The 25,170-nt window shown below is 38.3% G+C and overlaps 1 protein-coding gene across 1 annotated transcript; it reads right to left on the reverse strand.

Moving 5' to 3' along the window:
• Positions 1 to 367: 367 nt before the first annotated feature.
• LOC134796303 (uncharacterized) lies at positions 368 to 23,776 on the reverse strand. Its single transcript, XM_063768388.1, has 10 exons — positions 23,608 to 23,776; positions 22,560 to 22,689; positions 20,960 to 21,064; positions 18,866 to 19,093; positions 16,315 to 16,409; positions 15,166 to 15,397; positions 11,008 to 12,149; positions 10,412 to 10,595; positions 4,817 to 5,037; positions 368 to 3,318 (listed from the first exon to the last, which is right to left on the reverse strand). Exons 1-10 carry the CDS (start codon positions 23,613 to 23,615, stop codon positions 3,150 to 3,152), a joined length of 2,514 nt encoding a protein of 837 aa, XP_063624458.1. The 5' UTR covers positions 23,616 to 23,776; the 3' UTR covers positions 368 to 3,149.
• Between the last annotated feature and the right edge of the window lie 1,394 nt (positions 23,777 to 25,170).

Here is a 25,170-nt window from a genome sequence, read left to right on the forward strand (position 1 = left end):
CATCCCTTCAACTTCCGACTGATGTGGCGGGCGGGAGGAATTGAGCAAACAGTTAATACCACTTGCTCTGAATCTTTCATGTAACATAATTACAGATTTTAAAGCAAATAGTTTAATTTAAAAGCTTGAGAAATAAGACACAGACGAGGTAGTGTAAAAAAGGAACAGCCATTTATAGACCAGTCTTGGATAAAATTTTACAGTCTTACATTAACCTAGCCTGTGTCTATGGGATGGAAAAGTAGACTAGCCCATTTAGTCATTTGTATTTAGTGTACTCTTTATGATGTATTATAAATATTATAATTCTATATTGTATTTTAAGTAGATTAGTGGGGTATATTTACTGTATCAATAACAAACAACATTCTCTATTGGGTTTTTATTAAAATCCTTAACAATATCTATGTATAACTATTATAAATAAATATTACATACGTGTCACATTGGCACTCCTTACAATGGCAACTTTTCAAATGTCCTTCCAAATCATGTAAAAATATAAAATTATTTAAAAAACAATAAAAATAACATTCCAATCGAGTAAAGGTATTTTAGGTAGGACTAATTTATGGAATGTTAGAAAACTAGATATATGGGACCCATAATAATTGTTTGTAAGTAATTTGTTTCATGTAATTCGTTGATTAGACTATCGTAAATTGCACAAAAACGTATGTTTTGTATAAATAAGCACTCATTCTGGCTGTTAAAATAATAGCACTAACATACGAGAAATTGTTATGCAAAAAAACTAGCTTTGGACGCGTAACATTTTGTACATTTCTTAAAACTAGGTAAAATTGTTAATTTCATGTTGCCGGGAGACTTGAACCTTAACCCTTTATTACCGGACATATAATTACAGTTTCCGGGTTGCCTTGAACGTCGTACTCCTTACATGACTATCGGAAAACAATTGATGATTAGATCATGTAAGAATAATAATATGGTCGTATTTTACCCTTTCGATGGACGCCATAAGATTCCCGGAGTTATCGTGGTCACGGCACCAATGTGAAAACCGTATTGGCTAGTGGCTGTCTGTTTTCAATGATGTAAAATAACAATCGTTAGACGTAATTTGTTATGAGGATATCTCGTGGCAACGTGAAATATGTCAAAATAATAACATTACACAACTTGGAATGTCAAATAATACTGAATAACAAAAACATGGAATACAAAGTATACATAAAAAACTGCTAACAATACTCTGATTGGATGGCAAGATTGAGCGCGCATAAATACCATTATCCTACTTGGCCAGAAACTTATATCTAATGGCAAGAATAAGATGAGCTAAAGAGGAATACAATTCGTGACTTGCCATTTCTTGGATACAAAATGAAGCAAGCAGAGGTAGTGTAGTTTTTTTCTACTTAATAATTCTTACAGTAAAGTAAATGAAAGCCTGAAAAGGTAAACTTACTGAATCGTCACGTGTCAAGTCCGTCATGGTGATTCATTGGGACCTCTTACATTTGTCGGATGAAGTTTTGTTTCAAAGTCATGGTATAAATAGACTACCACTATTTGAAAAGGTCCGTGAAACGTCCAGTCTTTAAACACTGGAAGTAGCTGCCTTTCCTTAAAGTACAGATTATTTATACTTTTTACGTCTACCACTTTTTGCTCTGTTATGTATACGGTCGGTATATACATAGAAGATTTAGAAAACCCACGAGTAGGTGGGATGGGAATGATATGTAGACACCTGTATACAAATCTTGTACTGGTCATTAATTCTGCAAATTCAGATAAAACAGTTGCAAAAAGTAGGTACTTTAGTCAAAAAATAAATCTTGATCAAAATATAAATGGGATCAAGGAAAACTTTTCATCTCATCTTAATCCCACAACCACCTACTTTAATAGAAGACGACTTTCCATAACCCGAAGCAATTCTAAGAGTTAACACTTCACTGCCAAAAGTCTATTTAGTACGGGAATTGGGAAGCACGGCACCGAAAGTTAATTCATTCAGTTCCTAATAACAAAGAGAATTAGAAATAGAGGAATATCGTCAAAGTACATTATGTAGTCAGTACATTTATTGCTATTTTTCGACACACAAATTTAGAACGCCATTTGACTTTGATCCTTATTCATTCACTGATATGTGTTAAATATCAAAAAGTATCGCCATCTACTCGAGAGTAGGCCAAAGGTATGGCGCCATCGCTCGAAAAGATGGCACCATACCTTTGGTCTATCCTCGAGTAGATGGCGATACTCTTTTGATATTTAACAAATTTAACACATATCAGTGAAGAAATAATGGCGTTCTAAAAGTTTTAATCATTTGTATAGAAAGATGGCAGTAAATGTACTGAATACATAATTTACTTTGACAATATTCCACTAGTCTAAATTCTCTTTGCTAATAATAATAAAAACATACTTATATCTAATATATGTGGAATACAATAGCTAATAAATAAACTAGCAAATACGTTGTATAATTAAAAATCTATGGCAAGGTCAACCCTTTTTAGGTAAAAAATAAAGTATTTTGGCGTGACTGGACGAGTGCTAAGCACAATATGTGGTAAGCATGCTAGATGCATCTACATGATTTCGCAAATCAAGTTCCTTTATGATTTTGTGATATCTTGTATAAATAGTGAATTCTACATAATAATAATAAGATTATAAAATAAGGAATAAGATTCCAACTACACATCTTAACTATTCTAGACGGTATCAAAGATTGACTGCGTCACAAGCTTACATTAATATAACGAAATAATACGCGTTCCACGGGTGTATTCCCATCTGTCTCTCTCTCACGTGACTGCCGCTATACATTGACTGGGAAAAAATTGAAATGATTTATATGAAACACCTTGTTCCATCTGTGCCCGGTGGGGAAAATTGGAATATTTACACCCTTCTATATACCTATTTAATAATAAACGAGTCATTACCAGGAATTAGGTGAGTTTTAGGGATAGGTACCTACTTTATTTATTTATACCTACTGAACAAAGGCGCCATGATATTTCAGGCTCCATGTCATTATTTCACACAAGCATACATCTGTACTCGGTAGTTTCTAATTTTTAAAAACTTCTAACCGATCGGTCGGTTTAAATAATAAATTGAGGAACGGTTGGTACTATTCATAGGCCTCTAGAGCCCAGGTGTTATATGATGGTGGCGGCGTGGTCTCGGTGCAGACGGCGGCGCGCGCGCAGGCCGGCGGCGGCGAGGGGGTCGGAGGGCGGCGGCGGCCCGGCGCCGCGCGCGCCGCTCTCCTGGTAGTAGATCTGCGCGCCGCCCATCGACACGCCCACCACGCAGCTCTCGTCGCTCCTGGAATAGTACATTATTGCAGAGGCCGGGAAAGGGCAATTCGTGGATGATTCTCGATTTTGTCGGACGACGCGAAGCGGAGTCCGACAAAGAAGACCAATCCACGAATTGCTATTCCTGCCGAGGCATATATAGTGCTTTTCTCCAAACATGCGAGGAAATAAGGTAAAATAATTATTTAAGCATGAAGCATCACTCAAATCGAACCTTCACATCAAAATGTCAAGTCAAAAACTATTTCCCTCTTTAATACATTTTTAAAAGTTAAAGGCACAAACTTATTCTGCCATTCAGTACCATTCAATATTCGTTCATTCAATATAATTGTGCAATATAGTTGGTCAAACTAATTTGTCAGTCAGTAAGAACCAGGAAAACTATACCCATCCTTTTCTTTTGGGTGCTAGTACTAGTGTAAGACAAAGATAGTATGATTCTCTTTGTCTATGATTGAAATGAGAAAGTCCTTTGACAAACTATATAAGCTTTATGAACACCGATGAGATCCTTAAAAAAATAATCTTTGATTTTATTAAGAAGTATTCGCACGATCATACACGAGCACAACGGTCTTGTAAGAACGAGACAAGTAAGGTCGTTTATCTTATTATCTCACTCTATCCTATAGCTTGAAATGATAGCTGATCGGGACGTGTAGACGCGGCTCGCGGTTATAATAATTGGCTGTTTGCGTTTTTATTTTTAAAAAGTATAAAACACTACAGTAATAAGTTATTACTGTAGTGTTTTTGTACTTCCCGTCCGCTAGAGCAGGACAGCGATAGTTTGATTTTTTTTTATTAGAGTTTGACAATAACGAAGAACTTCGCGTACTATTTTTGCTACAATAAGGTGAACATTTCCGAGCATATTGGAGAAAACATCATTACGATATACCTACTCTTTCTGAAATCTGTACTTGTCAGTTTGTCCAATTTTTATTTCCCAGACGGTTAACCCTTTTCCAGGCATAGTACGATTTATCGACCGCATACGCGCCACTAGAATTTTAACTTTGGCATTCCGATTTATGATTCAAATTAGGTTGCACTTTCGGGAAATTTGACTTGTTTTCAAATGAATCATCAAAGCTGGATTAATTGTGGAATATATTTGGATTTTTCGGGAAAACCTTGTAGATTGGTGCGGCCTGGAAAAGTATTAAATGATTTCGTTCCATTGCCCCAATTTGTCTTCCGGTCCGAAAATGGAGACAAAAGGATAAACATCCTGTCCTGATGTTTAGGAAATAAAATATCGTTAGAAATTTCGCAATTTATAGATATTAAACTTAGGTCAACTGAACGTAGGAAAAAAGGTCGTTAGTATTTTCGTGCACTAGCAGTATTGTACATTTAATAAGTGTTCCGTGAACAAAGTTTTGTACGGAACACTAAAAATCATCATCTTTAGGATTTCGTACTTGGGATATTTGATTTTAGAAATTATGCTACATAACCATCGAGAATGCAAGAGTCTTTGTTAGATGTAGTTTTACCTTAGAATCATCTCCGACATATCAGGATCGCTAGCAAACTCATGGTGTATCAGCCCCATGGTAGCTATATCAAGCGCGGCCCAAGGTCCGCCTTTACGGACAGTGCCCCAATCGGGATCTAGAGTAAGATAGCTATAGTCGCTCGCGTCGTCCGCGCCTGCTCCGAGGGGCTCCATGCATTTTTGCTCGATGGGCCCCAGGGCGTTTAGGGAGGTTTCCCACTGCAAAAAAAGTAGTTGGGTTAAAAAGCAGTTGTTGTTTACCCCTTGCACTAATATTGAAAGTGCAGCCCCGAGTGGTTATAGCGAGTCGTTCAAAAAGTAGAATTTTGAATAGGTATAGCGACGGTTTCTACCTCTTTTTTTTTAGCATTAGAAAAAAAAAAGACTACGCGATCTTGACGTGTCTCTTTATTGAAAAACACTTGAATAATAAGTCACAGCAAATATGTAAGCGTTTTTCAATAAAAAGACACGCCAAGATCGTGTAGGAAGACTAGGAAGGTAGCCAGGTCTCAGTAATGTCTTACCAAGGAGCGCCAGTAACGCCATGTTGTGGAGGCCGCTCACGAAGACGGCGTGCTGTGTGTAGTAAGCTAGCCACGTCTCAGTAATGTCTCACCAAGGAGTTCATGATGTCACTGTCGCCAGCCGCGCTGACGTCCACGAGTGCCAGCAGCGCCATGTTATGGAGGCCGCTCACGAATAACCCGCATTTCACGGCGTGTTGCGTGTAGAAAGGTAGCCAAGTCTCAGTAACGTCTTACCAAGGAGTTAATGACGTCGCTGTCGCTAGCCACGCTGACATCCACGAGCGCTAGTAACGCCATGTTGTGGAGGCCGCTCACGAAGACGGCGTGTTGTGTGCAGTAAGCTAGCCAAGTCTCAGTAATCCCATATAACCATTCCAGTCGCAGAATCACAAAGTGGTAACTAAATGTCAGATGTGTCGTAACAGAGTCCACACAATGTGTCTAGAATTGTTTCGAAACAAAGTGTCGTCGCCGTGTCTACACTTTTCCGTAACAAGGTGTCGACACATTTGTGTGCACTTTGCGTGCGGTTTGCGACTAAATCTGACAGCAAATTTGTGACAGCAAATGTCAATATAAAATACCACTTGAAAACCAAGGTTTGTCAAACTACCATTAGTGTCTCGTGTGCTCGTAATTCTAGTAAGTCATCATGGGCAATGCAAATGATAATAATCGACCGAAACCATATAAACACCCAACACACGTCAACCTTTTACAGAAAAGTTTTTAAAGAAATTCAATAAGCTACTTAGGTCAGGCAACGAATGCTCCAAAAGTTGTAGAGGGAAATGCTCGGAACACAATTTTTGACTCCGTAACTCGGTTTGACAAGTTAGGAGGTGAACATATCAAAAGTCCCCGGCCGTAGCCCTTGAGCGGGGGGGAGAGAGGGGGCTTTGAAGGTCCCATTTTCCCGTTTTTCGATTATATCTCGGAAACTATGCATCTCAGCGACATGGCCACTTATACAAAATGAAAGTTAATTTAATTTGTTACAAGTTTATTCGGTCAATTTTTTCGATATGTTGAATAGTTTTTGAGATATCCGCTCTTGAAAGTTTATTTAGGGCTCTCAATTTTATCTTGATATATCTATATCAGTGAAGGTGCTAGGCCGTGTTTGGTATCGTTTTCGTATAAATCTGGGGTGCTGAATCCATTTAAGATATCACATTGACACCATTCCACAAAATAAAAATAAATCTTTTTAGGGTTCCGTACCTCAAAAGGAAAAAACGGAACCCTTATAGGATCACTCGTGCGTCTGTATGTATGTCCGTCTGAATACACAAAATAGTTCTTTACCTATAGATGACAGGAAAACCTATTAGAAATGTGCAGTCAAGCGCGAGTCGGACTTAATGTACGGAACCCTTAATACGCGAGTCCGACTCGCACTTGGCCGGTTTTTTTGAAACTCTTCTTGACGCTTAACCGCTGAACCGATTTCGTTGAAATTTGGTATAGAAATAGTTTGCGTCCCGGAACAGGACATAGGATAGATCTTATAACCAAAATCATCTTTTGAAGGTGTGAAAAGTGGCGTGGAAATTTGTATGGGAAATCAATAACCGCTGAACCGATTTATATGAAATTTGGGATGGTCTACATCTTTGATTTAGTTAAAAATGATGAAAAAACATGACTTCAAACCTAAACTTAAACAGTATTAACTTCAAGAAGTCAATTCTGAATTCCCCCCTACACCTCATTTCACACCTTTAAAGGATGATTTTTGAGATAACTTATTATATCCTATCTCGGGACTCAAAATATATGTGTACCAAATTTAAATTAAAACTGTTCAGCAGTTTAAGCGTGAAGAGGAGTTTAAAAGAAAGTATTTTAATAAGTTTATATGTTTTTACTTCGGAATGGTGTCAATGTGATACCTTAACTAAATTTGGTACTGCGAATTTATACGAAAACGATACCAAACATGGCCTCGTAGCTTTACTGTTGTAGAAGTCAAAATAAAATTGAGAGCCCTAAATTCTTATTACTTGGCCAAACTTGTGTAGAAGGAAAAGGTAAAATAAAAGTCTTCGGCAGGAATATAAAACACAAATATTTTTTTTTTTTGCGTTACTATTTCATTCATTAAATATAAACATACCTTGATTATACTATTCTAGTGAGATCCTCATAGATAAACAAAAACATTTACTTAAAAAATTACAAGGTCGAAATGTCACGGAACTTGTGAGAGTAATATGTGAAAAATATAAACTTTTATGACAAAAAAAATCTAGACACAATTTAAGAATCACCCAATTGCGTCGAGGAATCATCTGTATTTTTGCTTGTTTCATTACCTCCTCGCTTCTTTTTTGTCCTTTGTATTCTGTAGCAATTTGTTAGATCTGAAAATAAAGATAACTTGCGTCGTCACGGATGTCGATTTATAGGTTTTAGGGAGTGCAGAATTCGAAAACGATGATCATTTTATAATCCAAGATGGCGGCTACGTATTTTGTCATAAAAGTGGAATCCAAAATAGTCATCATTTTCGAAATCTGCGCCCCCTAAAACCTATAAAACGACATCCATGACGACTTTTATGACATAGTGCATGGCCGCCATCTTGGAATCGAAAATAGTCATCATTTTCGAAATCTGCGCCCCCTAAAACCTATGAAACGATATCCATGACGACTTTTATGACATAGTGCATTGCCGCCATTTTTAAATTGAAAATGTTATCATTTTCGAAATCTGCGCCTCCCAAAACCTATAAAACGACACCCATGATGACTTTTATGACATAGTGCATGGCCGCCATTTTGGATTCCAAAATGGTCATTATTTTCGAAAGCGGGGCCCCCTAAAACCTATAAAACGACATACATGACGACTTTTATGACATAGTGCATGGCCGCCATCTTGGAATCCAAAATGGTCATCATTTTCGAAATCTGCGCCCCCTAAAACCTATAAAACGACACCCATGACGACTTTTATGACATAGTGCATGGCCGCCATTTTGGAATCCAAAATGGTTATCATTTTCTAAATCTGCGCCCCCCAAAACCTATAAAACGACACCCATGACGACTTTTATGACATAGTGCATGGCCGCCATTTTGGATTTCAAAATGGTCATCATTTTCTAAATCGGGGCCCCCTAAAACCTATAAAACGACATCCATGACGACTTTTATGACATAGTGCATGGCCGCCATCTTGGAATCCAAAATGGTTATCATTTTCGAAATCTGCGCCCCCTAAAACCTATAAAACGACACCCATGACGACTTTTATAGCATAGTGCATGGCCGCCATTTTGGATTCCAAAATGGTCATCATTTTCAAAATTGGGGCCCCCTAAAACGTATAAAACGACATCCATGACGACTTTTATGACACAGTGCATGGCCGCCATTTCGGATTCCAAAATGGTCATTATTTTCGAAATCGGCACTCCCTAAAACCTATATATCGACACCCATCTCGACTTTTATGACAAAGTGTTTTGCTACCATCTGCATGCAAGACATTTCTATTATTTTTACGTACAAAAATGGCCCCCTGTCAACTTTCAATCGAGATTTAATCGATAATTTATTCGATTAATATTCAGATTAATTCAATTTCAATCTATGTTAGGTCGACTAAACTAATCGCGATTAAAATTTGAGAATTAACTTTTTTTATTCCATTAATTAGTCGAATAAACAGTTAATCGATTAATGCCCATCTCTGACCACGGCATTTTTACACTTTGAGAATATCTGAAAACAAATCAACACAAGGAGCCATTTTGCAAATCCAGTAACATACCAGTAACTTTGTTATTACTTTTGACAGCGCGTGTCATGTGTCAACACAGAGTCGACACAAAGTCGAAACATTGCAACTACTTTGTGACTGCAATATTTCTCAGCCTTAAACCATATTTATACATCATAATTAACAAGTTTCGTAGTATGTAAAGCGTTATTTCTGTTATTTAAGTATAGTATACGCATCGAAGTACTAAAAATGCTTCAAATAATATAGTTATGAACACAGGCACTGAGAAGTAAACAATTTCATTTCCGGCTAAACTAAAACAATGTGGTGGCGCGTTGATTATATTACACTTAGTTTATCAAATCACTCGAGCAGTTTAATTCCCCATAATAATTTAAGTCATATTGTAATATAAATGCAAACAATATATAATTACGTCTTGGAATCCGTTTTAGAGATGGCGTATTAATGTCACTTATTTTTATTTAAGTATTTTTCCATCTGACAGTTTCCATTTGACAGGAACAAAATGAACGAATGAACGAATGATTTTGGCATAAAGTAGTCGCAAACCCGAAACAATGCGTGCACACGGCGACCACACTTTATGTCACTTTGTGTCATGTGTCGACCCTTCCCCATTTCTGGTAACTGTGTCGACACGGCGACGACTCTGCGACTGGAATTGTGACCGAAACAGACGGTGTCGACACAAGATGTGTCAACACCGCGTCGTAACGGCGACTGGAAATGGTTGTATGGGATGTCTTGCCAAGGAGTTGATGACGTCGCTGTCGCCAGCCGCGCTGACGTCTACGAGCGCTAGTAACGCCATGTTGTGGAGGCCGCTCACGAATAACCCGCATTTCACGGCGTGTTGCGTGTAGAAAGGTAGCCAAGTCTCAGTAACGTCTTACCAAGGAGTTAATGACGTCGCTGTCGCTAGCCGCGCTGACATCCACGAGCGCTAGTAACGCCATGTTGTGGAGGCAGCTCACGAAGACGGCGTGTTGTGTGCAGTAAGCTAGCCAAGTCTCAGTAATGTCTTACCAAGGAGTTGATGACGTCGCTGTCGCCAGCCGCGTTGACGTCCACGAGGGCTAGTAACGCCATGTTGTGGAGGCCGCTCACGAATAACCCGCATTTCACGGCGTGTTGCGTGTAGAAAGGTAGCCAAGTCTCAGTAACGTCTTACCAAGGAGTTAATGACGTCGCTGTCGCTAGCCGCGCTGACATCCACGAGCGCTAGTAACGCCATGTTGTGGAGGCAGCTCACGAAGACGGCGTGTTGTGTGCAGTAAGCTAGCCAAGTCTCAGTAATGTCTTACCAAGGAGTTGATGACGTCGCTGTCGCCAGCCGCGTTGACGTCCACGAGGGCTAGTAACGCCATGTTGTGGAGGCCGCTCACGAATAACCCGCATTTCACGGCGTGCTGCGTGTAGGAAGGTAGCTGCTCCAAGTCTGAGTCGGAGTCGTAGTCCGATTCCGAGTCTTGGCGCTGGGTTTTTGGTCTGAAACAATATTAGGTACAGATCACATGCTGGACGCGTCTAGCTAGGCCAGTCCGATGAGGCACAAAATATCCTTGAAAGACACCAACTTTGCATTTGATCTACAGGTGATTCTTTTGTAAGTTCTAAGGCTTTTTTCAAAGAAGTTCAACGTTATATACAGCTGCTGTTAAGACAATCATCCGTCAATTGTAACTTGTTTGTCATTCAAGGCATTTTCATTGTCATTCAAGGCAAGGTTCAAATAAACGTAAGGCAGCTTGAATGAAATGTCCTTGCTTGAAAATCAGAAAGAGAAACAAAACAAATTGATATTTATATTGGATTCTCTTGGTGTTGAATCATGAAAAGGTCTGCCAAAGCGATATATCTAGAAATACATAAATTGCTCAAATTATTTACAGTAATTTACCTGTCATTGAAGGTTATTTGTCGTTCAGCCGCCGGAGTAAATTCTCTAAGCTCGAGCGGCGTCATTACTCGACTGCTATACCCGCTCGACTTGTCCGAGAACGCCAGGTGACTTAACTTCTCCATCAATGGCGTCAATTGCACGCCACTTAGTTTCTTCTTAAAGCTAGCCGACGAATCCGAGCCGATCTGCGATTCTGAGCTCTCTGATAAAGATTTTAAAGGTAATGACAGCGATTTTCGCCTGGACTGATCGACGGTTTTAGAATCTTTGGGGATTTTCTTTGGTGTCCGTTGAGGCGATTTCGTCAACTCCGAATCGAAGCCCTCGAATTTCTCCTGCTCGCATAGTTTCATGTTAAAAGTGAACATGTTGTCCTCTTTGGATAAATCTTGTTTCATGCTAGCGTAGTGCTGTTCTAAGTATTGGTTGAATAGGGATTCTGATATTTCGATCCCGTCATTTCTGAATACGGGAAAGGAGGGATCGTTAATTGTCATTGTACTGACGCTTTTCTGCATTTGTTCAGGCGACATATCATCACTTAAAGGGACATGTGATCTTTTTAATTTGAATTTAGCTGTGGCTCTGTTAGTGACGTTTTTAAAGGTTTCCTGTATGTCTATAACGCTCGCCATTTTCCGAATAGGTTCAGGTTTGTTTATATAATGATCAGCGATGCAGTTGATGTCTAAGACTATTTTGTTGTCTCTCTTTTCGTTCTCAATGACTTTGGCACAATTTTCTATGTTCTTTAAGACATCGGGTTCTGATTCTAGTTTTTCTTTCTGCGGGTCGGGGTTTTGGCAGATGGAGAGCATATTTCCGTGGAGTCTTTTATATTCTAGCATGGGTGTGGAGCAGACACTAGTTTGTCCTGTGAATACTTTTTCATTTTCCTTTGATTCCTCGTCGACCGATATTTGTGTTTTGAAGCTTAGAGATAATTTATTTGGTCTTGGTCTGGGTTTGTTGGTGAAGGGGACGACGTCGGGCATGGCGGGGGGCAGGGGGTCGTGCGGGTCGCGGGTGGGAGGGGAGATCATCGTGTGGTCCTCTTCTGGCACGGCGGTGAACAGGAGGGATTTGTCTCGCTTCATCCCTGTCGGGAAGTCGCGCTTGTCCCGTTCGGCTTCTTGGTTCTGCAAAAGAACACAGACATATTTAGTTTAGACTGCTGTTGATATAAATAAAGCATTTTGCCTCCACAGTGAATTCGATTAGAGATTCTATTGTAGTGTTCAAAACCGCAAACTGCTACGAGAATGGTTCAGAACGCACTCTTATTATTATATCAACCTTATGGTTCTGAACAGTAGATTTACAATTACCTGCATTAACTAATACCCATTACATTCTACTGAGGACTTACCTTCTTAAACCCAGCAATCATCTCTCTCTGCATCTTTTCTGCTTGATTCTTAAGGCTATGGTACATCTACTTAGTGACATATACCCCTGGCAACTGAACACCGAGCAGCAGTGGTGTTTCTGTACCAACTATCTACTAGAACATAACATAATGTTACCTAAATTAAAGCAGAAACGTCTGCGAACGATACCTGTCATGGAACTCTGGTAGTCGTTTAAGAAGTATAACACTTCGCACAGGATACATTTCGGGGAGTGTGCGATGGGATTACATAATCTAATCCCCCCATCTCCGTTCTGCCACCGTGGGACTAGACGCGGACTTGCGTTTCACCCTTACGTCGTTACTCTGCTATTGATTATAGTTCGTTTTTTTTAGCATTAGAAAGAACTTGAAAGAAGGTAAGCGATCTTGACAAGTCTTTTAATAGAAAAACGCTTTTTAAAAATCAGTTACTATTATTTATGAAACCAGAAGAATATAAATGATCGTATTAGATTCATAATTGTTACATATTTGCCGTAACTTATTTTTAAAATGTGTTTTTCAATTAAAAGACACATCAAGATTGTTTACCTTATTTCTAATGCTAAAAAAAACGAACTATAGAACTAAGCGCTATGCATCCAGCTTTATCATGCGAACGGCTAAGGAGTGGAATTCACTTCCTGCAAATCTATTCCCATTCAACTATAACTTGGATCTCTTTAAATCGAGAGTGAATAGACATCTTTTAGGTAAGCATGTTCCATCCTAGACTGCATCGGCACTTCCCAAGTAGCATGGAAGTGTCGGCAACATCAATATAGCAGCCAATTAAGAACTTAGAGTGATTTAAGGGACGTATAAGAGTGTCAGAAAAGATTTAAGCTGTATAAAAGGTACTTTACAGACATTATACAGCTCAAGCTGTATAAAATCATTATAAAGGATTCTGCGGAAGCATGGGGTGCTTTATCAGAATATAAAAAATCTACTATAAAACTAAAAGTGTTGTGAGAGACTACAAGCTAATTCTATCGTAAAAGCTGTATACAGGCTGTGTTGTAGTAACACTTGGCACTTTTAGCTGTACAAAAGTATCTGTCAACTCCGTTTTAAAACATTAAGTGTTGTGAAACACTACAAGCTAATTTTATCGTAAAAGCTGTATACAGGCTGTATTGTAGTATCACTTGGCACTTGTAGCTGTACAAATGTATCTGTCAACCCCGTTTTAAAGCTATTTCTTATGGCGTAATCTTACTCTCCTATAAGAATAGTAGTTGTATAACTTCTGTCCGTAAGGTATTATAAAACCAAATGAATAAATGGCAGCTATAGTACAGCTTTTTTCTGTATTACTGACAGAGTCGCTTATAACAATCTTTTGGCGTAATTGTACACTCGTATAAGTATAGTAGTGTAATGATTTCTGAAAATAAGTGTATTATAAAACTAAAGGAATATATGACAACTACAGTACAGGTTTTTTTATTTTTTATACGGATCTCTAAAGAGAATTATAACTTATGTACGGAGAACCGAAATACAGCCAAACGAATACAAATATTCTATTAAAAAGCTGTTTTAATTATAAAAGCTGTAAAAGACACTCCATTTATTACACAGCACAGCTACTAAGATTATAATGCTCTCCAACTATCCTGTAGGCTGTTTAAAAATTGTCGCCATTTTACAATAAAAAAAAAACGTATTTGTAAATATAATTAAAGAAATACTTGCAAATATTTAGCAGACTAACGCCGTGTTATGATTACCAGCTAAAATAAATTGTTTAGCCTTAGAATTAATATTTATAAATATTTTTGATACTCTAACCTTAAAAACAAACAGTAACTTTACCGATTTTTGATATTTTCCTTATGGTTTCTCTTTGTTATTTTGCAGGCGCGTAAATATTTTGCCAGAAAAGATACACAGGTTCACAATAAATAATAATCCGCACTTACCAATAATGTAATATTCCATTCAAGTCCTGTATAATATTTACTTTTACTTTTACCATCCACTATAACACTTTATTGTCGCCATTACTATATTACGAATGAACAAGATTAAGACATTTTAGTTTCTTAAATGATTATTATTCTCTTGTAATTCTTTCTTATAACTCATTTAAAACTTATATTCTTATATCGTACTTATAAGAGATTATCTGTAGTGTTAAGGTTTCCTGTTACACCGAAATATAGCTGTAATGCAGCTATTATGCAGCTTATGTATTGCTTATACAGCTACTCTACAGCTCTAATAACGCCAAAGGCTGTATAATTTGGGCCCTTTTTTTACTTATAAGGGCTGTATAAGCGCTTATACAGCGTTTGTACAGCCTAACTGTACAGCTTATAGTATACAAATACACTTTAATACAGCTTATATACAGCTTGCAATGCTACTTGGGTTACCATCAGGTGAGATTGTGGTCAAATGTTTAACTTTTTCCAATAAAAAAAAAAACACTCTTTCGGTAGATGTCACTAGGGCCTTCCTAAGGCTCATATATGGTGGAAATAATCGCTGTATTGGGTAAGGTCTTGGTAGCTCAGATGGCAGCCACTAGGCTAGCGATCCAGTGGTTGTGGGTTCATGTCCCACCAGAGACTGAATTTTTCAACTTTTAATAATGTTACCTCCCCATTGTGGCTGAACTCCTGCATCTTCTCCGCTTGCTTCTTAAGGCTGTTATACATCTTCTTAGCGACGTAAACGACCAATAGCTGAGCGCCTAGCGGCAATGCTGTTTCTGTTTCAAGTAACTACTAGAACATATAACATAATGTTACCTTCTTGAACCTAGCAATCATCTCCTCCCCATTGTGACTGAACTCCTGCATCTTCTCCGCTTGCTTCTTAAGGCTGTTATACATCTTCTTAGCGACGTAAACGACCAATAGCTGAGCGCCTAGCGGTAATGGCGTTTCTGTTTCAAGGGTCTCGGCAGGAGATTTTATCCGGTACGGGTCCACAACGGTTAGGTAGGACGTGAGGCTTGGTGGTAGCAGTGTTGCGACGATTCTGTGGAATAAATGAAGATTTTCTTACAATCTTAATAGTTAAAAGTCTTCATAATGTGCTTACGTACCAGTTTTAAGCATTAGTTTATAACTTTACATACTGTGTTGGTATTTCTTGTTCCCTATTTTATATGAGATATGAATTTGAATCCATCGAGTCTATCATAATTACGTTTATTAAAGACAATATTCTGTCTTCATGTATTATGTGTGTCTCTCTGTAAATGTTTTTGAGGTTGTGCCATAAAGAGGATTTGTATTGTGTGTGTGTCGAAGTTAGGCAAATGTCCTAATTTGTCGCTTAATTACCATAAGGATGAGATTGTATATCTTTATACGAATAACCTGACAAAGCGTCCTTATGGCAAGCGGCAATGTGGGACTTTATGCTTAGGAATGACACATATTATGCCATTTGTTTAAAATGCACGGATGTTTGTCTTGTTTTAATCATGTGAGAAATATACCCATACGTCGTGTACGGCATTAACTGGAGACTAAAGTCTTAAGACCTAGGACTAGGATATGTGTCTGGTTTCCACTTTATTGATCCGAGAGCAAAAGCCAGGCTTCTATACTTTTTTGTGGACTGGATTGTATCGAAATTGGCACTTGTCGGGCCGTGGTTTGGAAATCGCTGTCCTAAAGGAGCCCACAGATTACCAGTTCGCCGGACGATATCAGCCTGTCAGTTAAACGCAAAATTTGACAGCTCCGAACAACTGACAGGCAGATATCGCCCGGCGAACTGGTAATCTGTGGGCCCCTAAAGGGGCCCACTGATTAACAGTCCGCCGGATGGTAATGATGGTATCGGCCTGTCAGTTGTTTGGAACTGTCAAAATTTTGTTCTAACTGACAGGCCGATACCGTCCGACGGACTGTTAATCAGTGGGCCCCTAAAAGGCAGGGTCTTACTTGTTATTGTATAGCACGACGCCACCCAGCACGCCGCGGTTGCGACGACACTGCTCCAGGATCTGCATGGATTCCAGATATACTGCTGTGGCACTCTGTAAAAACATGTGCGTCGATTAAAAACTATTAACCCTTTTGACCACGCCTATTGCGGCGCGTCATCGTGAACCTTGTCACAGTATAAGTAATAGGTCAAGTGTAAAAATATGGGTGCACAAATCATCTCAAAAATAGATCCCATAGCTCTTTTGTCAGTGAATTAAGAACTATGGGACATATTTTAGAATAAGTTTACAGTTGACCCTACTACCGTACAGAAAGGACACTTCCTACAAAACCGAAGTTTGACAGCGATTCAGGGTCGAGTCATGATATCCCTTTCTAAGTTATGGCACTATCCCTTTCGGCTATTTAGGGTTGTCAAAATTCAAGTCATTATCTTATCTGTGGTCGTGAACGCAAAGGGACGTCAAGTTGTGTCAAGCCTAATAATTGCTCGGAGCAATGCTGAGCCGAACGGAGCCGAGTTTGCCCGAAGTCAGGAGTGTCTCCCCACTGACCTTGTCAGAATGCACGAAGGTTGATATTGGGCCGTAGCCGCGCGTGTCAGTTGCCGTCCTTGGCGGTCAAAAGGTTAATGATAGGAGGGGAGGGAGAATATAGTCGTATCCGCCCCGTGATCCTATGATCACGGGGCGGATACGACTATAATCGTTTTAGCGTGTAACATACAGCAGCAGCAGCATTGTACAGTCGGCAGCAGAAGTTGCTAAGCGGGCGAGGTGTTCTAAATTACCTTGACACGCTCTTTTTCTCTTAACAATAAAGTCGCGTCAAGATCTTTTTGAACACCTGGCCCGCTTAGCAACTTCTGCTGCTGACTGTACCTACACACATCTATGTGTGTGTATAATACGACAGGAAGCATATCAGTTAAATTTTCAAACCTTTCCAATGTACTTGACGTAAACGCACCTACCGATTCCTTCATTACGAAAACAGTTTTATATGAAGATTTTATGAAGGACTGTTTGAGGCCTGCGGTGGTAGCAATGGTTGCATTTTTATCGTTTGTCACTAATGCCTATCACTTTCGCACTTATATACCTACTTGTTAGAACGTGACAGGCATAGTGACAGGCGATAAAAATGCGATCGTGCTACCGCCGCTGGACGTAAACGGAGAGGTTTTTATTTTAACGTTATTGTGTTATTCTGAACTTTAGTGGCATTAGTTCCGCTACCCCAAGTTTGCCTGGAAATAATCGCTCATATGCGATTTTATTTAATTTCACCACACCAGCTCGGAAAGGCTTACTTTGCACTTCAAAAACTGATAGCAAAGTTGCATTTTATTCACATGTGAGGCAACGTAATCAAATGCCAATTTTGAGTTGTTTTCGTATGTTTGCTGGTAGAATTGACTTTTGAATGATGATTTTGGATGATAAATATTTAATAACATTCATTTGGATTTGATTTTGTTTGGTATTTTACATTTTAATATTTGCTTTGGGTTGGTGTGGTGAAAATTTTTGTGTTTCACTCGGGGGCAAATTTTGTTTAACCCTCGTGCTTTGAAGCCCTCGCAACGCTCAAGATTCCATTTTTCGAACCACTCGCTACGCTCGTGTTCAATTTTGGAATCTTTCGCTTGCTCGGGTATCAATATTAGCACGAGCAGTTAAACAACAACTTTGCCCCCTTGTAAAACAAATAACTATTATTATTATTAATATACAGTACTTACAGAGCTTTTAATTATATAGGTCCCTGCAAAACTGTATTTAAGTACCTACAGTTTGCCTGCAGATTAAAGCGATAAGATCGACCACAGTTTTCCACATAATTTAACGATTTGTGACTTGTATTCTAGTACCTATTCTTCGTGTGTCAAAAGATTCAGAAGCAAGGCCCCTAAGCATAAGTAGGGACAAAATCAAGTAGGTAACGTAATATTTCCACCCTCTACGCAAACACATTATGTTGTTGGCCGCCGGCCGGCAAAGCAAACAAATACTCCAAACATTATCTTATCTCTGTCTACGGTAATTCTGTATTTATTTTGTAATATTATTAGCTTCTGTTAATAGCGACGTAGCTAGTGATGACTCATGATAGTCATGATTTCAAAAGATGTATTACTGATAAATGAAACCATTCACTTAATTTATGCTGAAGATTTCAGAGTTTTAGTACCGGTTACGGTACGTAATTTTAACCGGTTCGTATTTTCACGGTTCGATTTATTTATTTAAGTTTAAGGTATGGGGTAGATACGTCAAAATAAGACGGTTTCTAGGTAGGTATTCACTTCCGGAAAGTACCTGATCATAGTCTAGATAAAATAAAAAGCTTCGATTTTATGACAGCGAGAAGAACGCGATGCATTCCTACTACAAACCTTCGGCAAATTAAGCATCGGAACCCGTTGAAAATATAGCATCCATACTGCAGCACCAGCACGTCTCGAAGGTTCAAATTAGAACAATTTCTGACACCCTTATGCCTTATAAAGGGTTAATTATGGAAACAGTAAGCTGTATCTCACCTTTGGTAGACTAAGCATTGGCACTCGTTGAAAAATGTGACATCCATATTGTAGCACAGGTAAGTACGTCTCGAAGATCTGATACAGTTTCTCCGACAGCCGCTTCTGGTCCTCCATCTGAACAGCTAAGGCTTGCAGGTCCCCGTGGTACACTTTGATCATGGACGTGAGGAGGGACGCGCGGTTTTTGAGCACCCAGTCGGGAATGTTGCGGTCGCTGCCTATGGCCTATGGAAAAAGTTTCTTTTAGAATATACCGACCATTAAAGGAGAGACGGAACATCCATAGAACGTCTAGTGGGCAAGGAAGAGTGGGAGGTATCAGGGCTAGAGGAAGATCGCCAATGAGATGGACCGACCAAATCAAAGCCAGTGTGTCGGCCACAGTAAGCGAATGCTCACGGAAAGCAGCTCTACGGGAGGAATGGCGACGTGTCGTTAAACGAGTCGCTCAAAAGTTTACATAATGGCCACGACCACTCTGTCAAGAGTGTAACGAAGAAGAAGAAGAAAGGTGAGACGCTTTGCTATCTCTATTGCTCGCGATTGCTGTCCCGCCCACGATGACGGTTGTTAATGTCACTGTGCTAACTTGACAGCAATATGCGCGTGCAATAGAGATTTAACCCTTTATATGGTTCACATCACAGGTTACAGTACAATCAACCAGTTTTAAGGGGTGCGTTTTGGTTAGTTTACGTACTGCTTGTGTACGTACAGTAAGCTGCAGAGACTATGGATTATAAGATATTTCTTCATAACGATATCGATTTCACCTACGTTCAAGTACCTATACAGTATGTAGTACAGCCGTCCTGGATAAAACCGCAATCGCCTTCTAATGACTAGGCCGAATAATATTCGAACAGTTTGATAATAACCTGCCATTATATTCAAAATAAGGTACTATTGACATAATGTTTTTTCTAGTAAGATTTTTATAAAACAAGTGCGAGTCGGACTTGCGTTCCATGGGTTCGGAAGGGAGGGGGAATGGTGGGACAGACAGACGCACGAGTGATAATATAAGGGTTCCGTTTTTTCCTTTTGAGGTACGGACGGAACCCTAAAAATAACAACTAATGACACTAAATTGTAAACAAACTGCATGTATTGTTTTACGTAAATATATAAAAATTCGTGTCAAAATAAACAGATAAATCAGAAACAACGGTAAATTCCGTAAGTAGGTAAATATTATTCTATCATATGAGTCATATTTTCCGAGAATACATATGTATTTGTATCAACTGCTTGTCCCAATTACATACATACATAATTCTTGGTACACTGGTTACAGATTTAATTTATTTATAAATTTTTGAATTCCATGATCATTTTTATCTGTCATCATCGTCTGTCATCTGTGAACTTATTCAATTTTGTTATGAATCGATTTTATGAAACAAAGTACGAGTAGGTACTAAAACCAGGAATCCAATGTCAAGTGGGTGGCCAAACGTGCAACTAAATCACTTATGTAAACATGTCATGTTCGTCCTGCCCCCAGCAATAAGGTAGGGGTTATCTATACCTATAACGGCTATAACCATAAATCTTTACGGCTGACACGCCTATGTGTACCTATGCTATTGACCTTTGGTAGAGCTTATCTCGTTGCAGTAAGGTTTCGAATGGTTTAATAATAGTCGATACGGGACGATGGAAAAGTGGATGAGTGAATGACGTCAATAAACTACTTTCATTTGTGATTAAATGTAGATTAGCTCCTGTTTCGATTAGTTAAATACTTATACTTAATGAACACGTAATGGTTGAATTAAAGTTTAACAATATTAAATTTTACTTAAACTTAGAATCTAATGTAATTTTAAGTCCAATTTCCATTTTTGTCAAATTGGGTTTAGTTTCATATTAAAAAATTACACCTATTATCGTTTCATATGTGACGTGTAAGATTTGTTAAGCTCAAACATTAAGTAATACCTACATTTGTTATGCTCAGTTCATCCTCCATAAGGCTGCTGCAGCCGACTGCTTGAAGTGTGCGGCACACCGCTGTACTGGCCCCATTCTTATTGCCCGTAAGGTCCGTCCTTAGATATATGTATACATATTCATGCCATGACTCACCAGAATGTATCTGCCGTACTCCCTAATGATGAACTTGCCGCTTTGAAGAGTGATGGCGGTGGGCTGCGAGAACAACGACTTGACGCAGTGCGCGGCGCCTACCACCTACAAAATATGACTGTTAGGCGTGTGATGTACTGATTAGTTGTCGACCTTATGTCTTGGGAATAAGGTTGTCAGTTAACAGTGTAATGTTGATATATTTAATGTCCGACCGAAGGCTATACTCTGTATCTTTAGGTACTTACTTAATTTTTATCTTTTTAATGAAAATAAAGAAATAATCTGTACATTTTCGGGTAGGTACAACATTTATTGATTAACCAACCAAATACAAAACCACCTGGATCTGTCACTGAACGACCTGACTTTAACCTACATTATTTGATCTTGTGATGTTTTCAAGAATTTGTTTACTCTTTTTTAAATACCTAAAGATACGGCCGAAGGTTCGGTTTCAGCTGAAACTAGAGCAAGGAGGCGGTTCGGTTTCGGTTTCGATTTCGGTCGGACGTATCGAACTGACAATGAATAAGTTAGGAATTGTAGACACGTAGATAGCAGCCGAAAATGGTATTGAATCGCATTAAATACCTAAATAAATGATGACTGTTTAAATTAGATTTCGTATCTAGAAAATTTGGAATGTAACTTTTAGGGTTCCGTAGTCAACTAGGAGCCCTTATAGTTTAGCCATGTCCGTCTTGTCTCATTTGGCGTGGATCCATAAATCAATCATGGCGACAAAGTGGTAAAATAAAATATTCATTTTTTTTAAGTAGATCTTCGAAAAACTCTGAATGTATTAAAAAAATAATGGAATTATAACATCTAGGTTTACGTAACAGATCCAAGGCTACTCAGAAAGATTAGTGTGTTTTGTAGTTATAACAAAATTGTGTAATCACAGACATAGTTAAATTGGTCAGAACGGGTTTAGATAATGATTTATTCATGAACCTGTTCTGTCGCATTTTTGACAAGTTCTTCCCCAGTGGAAGTGAGACTTTCTAAAAAACAACATTTTAGAATCTATGTTTATAACTGAATATAAATGAATAATTGCTTTATAGAAGCGCTGGTAGCCTAGTAGTAAGAGCGTGCGACTTTGAACCCCGGCTCGTCCAACGAGTTTTTCGGAACTTGTCGCTTTTTGGTGAAGGAAAACATCGTGAAGAAACCGGGGTAATCCCAATAGGCCTAGTTTCCCCTCTGGGTTGAAAGTTCAGATGACAAGCGCTTTCGTAAAAAAATTGGCCTACGTCAATCTTGGAATTTATCGCCAAGCGGATCCCAGGCTCTCATGATATTGTCAGACAACGTAGAGCCTAAACAATTGAAGGAAGGGCCTTGATATTTTAAACATGTTCCCTATTTTTTAAATCTTGCTTCGCTTCTACGCGGGAGGAATCTGGTTACTGTAATTAGAATACACAAATACATTTGGACACCCCACAAAATCAGTCAAGCCGCCTGATTAGTAAGTGGTCACTGTCGCCCATGGACATAAGCAACATCAAGCCACAAAAGTATGAGAGATCATGTTAAAACCAACTCAGCATTATTAGTCAGCTGAGTGTTAATAAATTGCAGTCCGTACCTGTCCGGCTAAGGCATGCCGTTGTGTATCAGACACCCAACCAGGGTGGAAGTACAGAACAGCGTTGATGGGGTCATCCTCCTCCGCAACGCAGCATTGTGTGTCGTACACAAACACTATCATCATTTCCCTGTTAGACAAACATGTCAAAATAAATTTTAGTGAATGAATCATAATTGCTGAATATGCCCTGAAGGTGGTAGGTATAAACCCATGAGTTTCTTGGAAGTTAATTATGTACAAGAGAATTACTTAGCACTTTCAGTGCCAAGAACCCCATAGTCCCGATAGAATTGGGGCTGTTGGCACTGGAAGTGTTAATATCCTTCTAATTATGGAATTATTCAAATCTTTCTTGACTAGAGGACATCATGGTTATTATCTTATTATATTTAAAAATAATAATATATATGTTAGTTAGAGGAAGACCCAAACGGAGATGGCGGGACAACCTAGATACATTCTGTGTGGAGTGGTGGGAGTGTGCATTAGACAGAGACAAGTGGCGGGAAAGAGGGGAGGCCTTTGCTCAGCAGTGGGACACACTAATAGGCTAAAGAAAAAAATAAAATAAAAATGTTAGTTACATTAAAAACAATATAAATAGTACTTAACTGGTTACACTTTTGATAAATCTTAATATAAATATCTACTTTAATGTCAACATACTGATTCCCTAATATTACATATAAATTTGGATTTCAATTCTTTGTTATTACTACAAAGAGAAGAATGTTGAAAAATATATCACATTATTTAAACATTAGGAGCTAATAAATACGCTTTATTGCGGAATATTACATGTGGAAAACCACTTCATGCATTGTTTACATTCCAATACAAATTCGTGTCAGAACACACGCGAATCAACGATATTATTTTCATGCTTATAAAAGTAATAATAAGTATCACAAATAACTATTGTATTATGTACGCATGAATTGTGCTGTGTGCGGAATCAATTGTCCGCGAAGGTATACACGATATAGCATAGCATGGTACGATAATCTTATTAGATCCTACTGTTTTATAAAATTAATCTACTCACTTGGCCATCTTGCTTGTAAATTCCAACTCCGTTTATATATTGTCCTTTTTACATTGGATTTATTAAAATTCACTTAAGAGGTAACTAATATACAATGTAAAATTATCATAGACGATTTTTTTTACATGATTCCGCTCATTACTTCAGCGATCGACCGCTTTCCAAACACTGACATTTTTGATTGATTTGACTATTTGACAGGTTTTGACAGACGTGACAAGGCAAATGTCCGTATTGTACTTTTTTTTTGTTTCAGTAAAGAGCCAGGTCAAAATAAAGATACCGGGGTGTAATTCGGACCGGTGTCACACTATTTGAGTCTTAGTTTAACACGCTGTAAGCGCGAGGTGTTTACAGCGCCATCTCGTAGTGAATAGTTAGATACAGCTAACAATTCATTTATGTGCTGCCATCTACTGGGGAATAGAATACAAACAAACCATTTCTTCTTTTTTTTTAATAATTTTAATGGCTATTAACGTATTCTCCATTCTTATATGTTGGCAGTCGCCATTAACTTAGTCGATTTTTAAACAAAAAGTTTGAATAGACACAAAAATTATTAAATATAACAAAATTGAATGAATTTCAATAGTGGAGTTTTATTAATTTTATTATTCCATAAAAGAGTTAATTTCTCATATTTATTTCACGCGTAATTCATACCTATCTATTAACTGTTTAATATTTATATTATCCACGTAAATTTTCAAAACGAATGTTAGGTATTTGGTTTACTTGAATTGTGTGAATAAAATAAATAAACAGTAGGTAATAGACGATTTTTCAAACATAGAGTAGGTAGCTAATCCACGATTATCAAATATGCCACCCTTATTCTACTGAGAAAGTGGGTTTGTCGGAGTTTAAATAACTATAATTTTGATATTTGCCTCATTTGCCTTATCACTAGCGAGTGTGTATTGTGTAATAGTTGAAAAACTGAGAAAATAAAAAAATGCGTAGGTAATTAAAAAGATCTCACAACTACATGTTTGTGTACTGTACCACTTCGTTTTTATACTAATAGCAGTCATTTCACATCCCCTTAGTTTATGAATTTGTGTACTATAAGTAGGTACATTATGTGATAAGTAGACCGTTCGTTAACGCCTTTTGTTTATTGTATACGTATCTAATCGACTGATGTAGAGAAAATACTTTCATTCACTCGGTATGCCACTCAGGAGCGTTATTGTTAGCAAGGAGACTACCGACTGAGTCACCATTGTAGGCGTAACCTTAGGCTTTGCACACCAAGTGAATTAATAACAAAATAAGAATAATATTTACCTACCCTAAATTTCAGAACTTTTGCGTTTTGTATAGTTTTTGTTTTGTTTTGTTTGGTTTTGTAATTAAATATGTGTTTTTGTATGAGGAACAAAATTTGCAATTCCAGAAACTTACCCACATACTTATGCCTATTGGGTCGTTTTCGACCCACTAAACCAGCGGTTCTCAATCTTTTTTTTTGACGGAACCCTTTTGGAAAGCGAAATGCTTGATGGAACCCTACAATAAAACAATAGAGTTTTTAGAAGTGTGTTTTTTGCATAGTAA

This window comes from Cydia splendana, chromosome 13 (genome assembly GCF_910591565.1).
Source record: "Cydia splendana chromosome 13, ilCydSple1.2, whole genome shotgun sequence".
Taxonomy (NCBI): Eukaryota; Metazoa; Arthropoda; class Insecta; order Lepidoptera; family Tortricidae; genus Cydia; species Cydia splendana.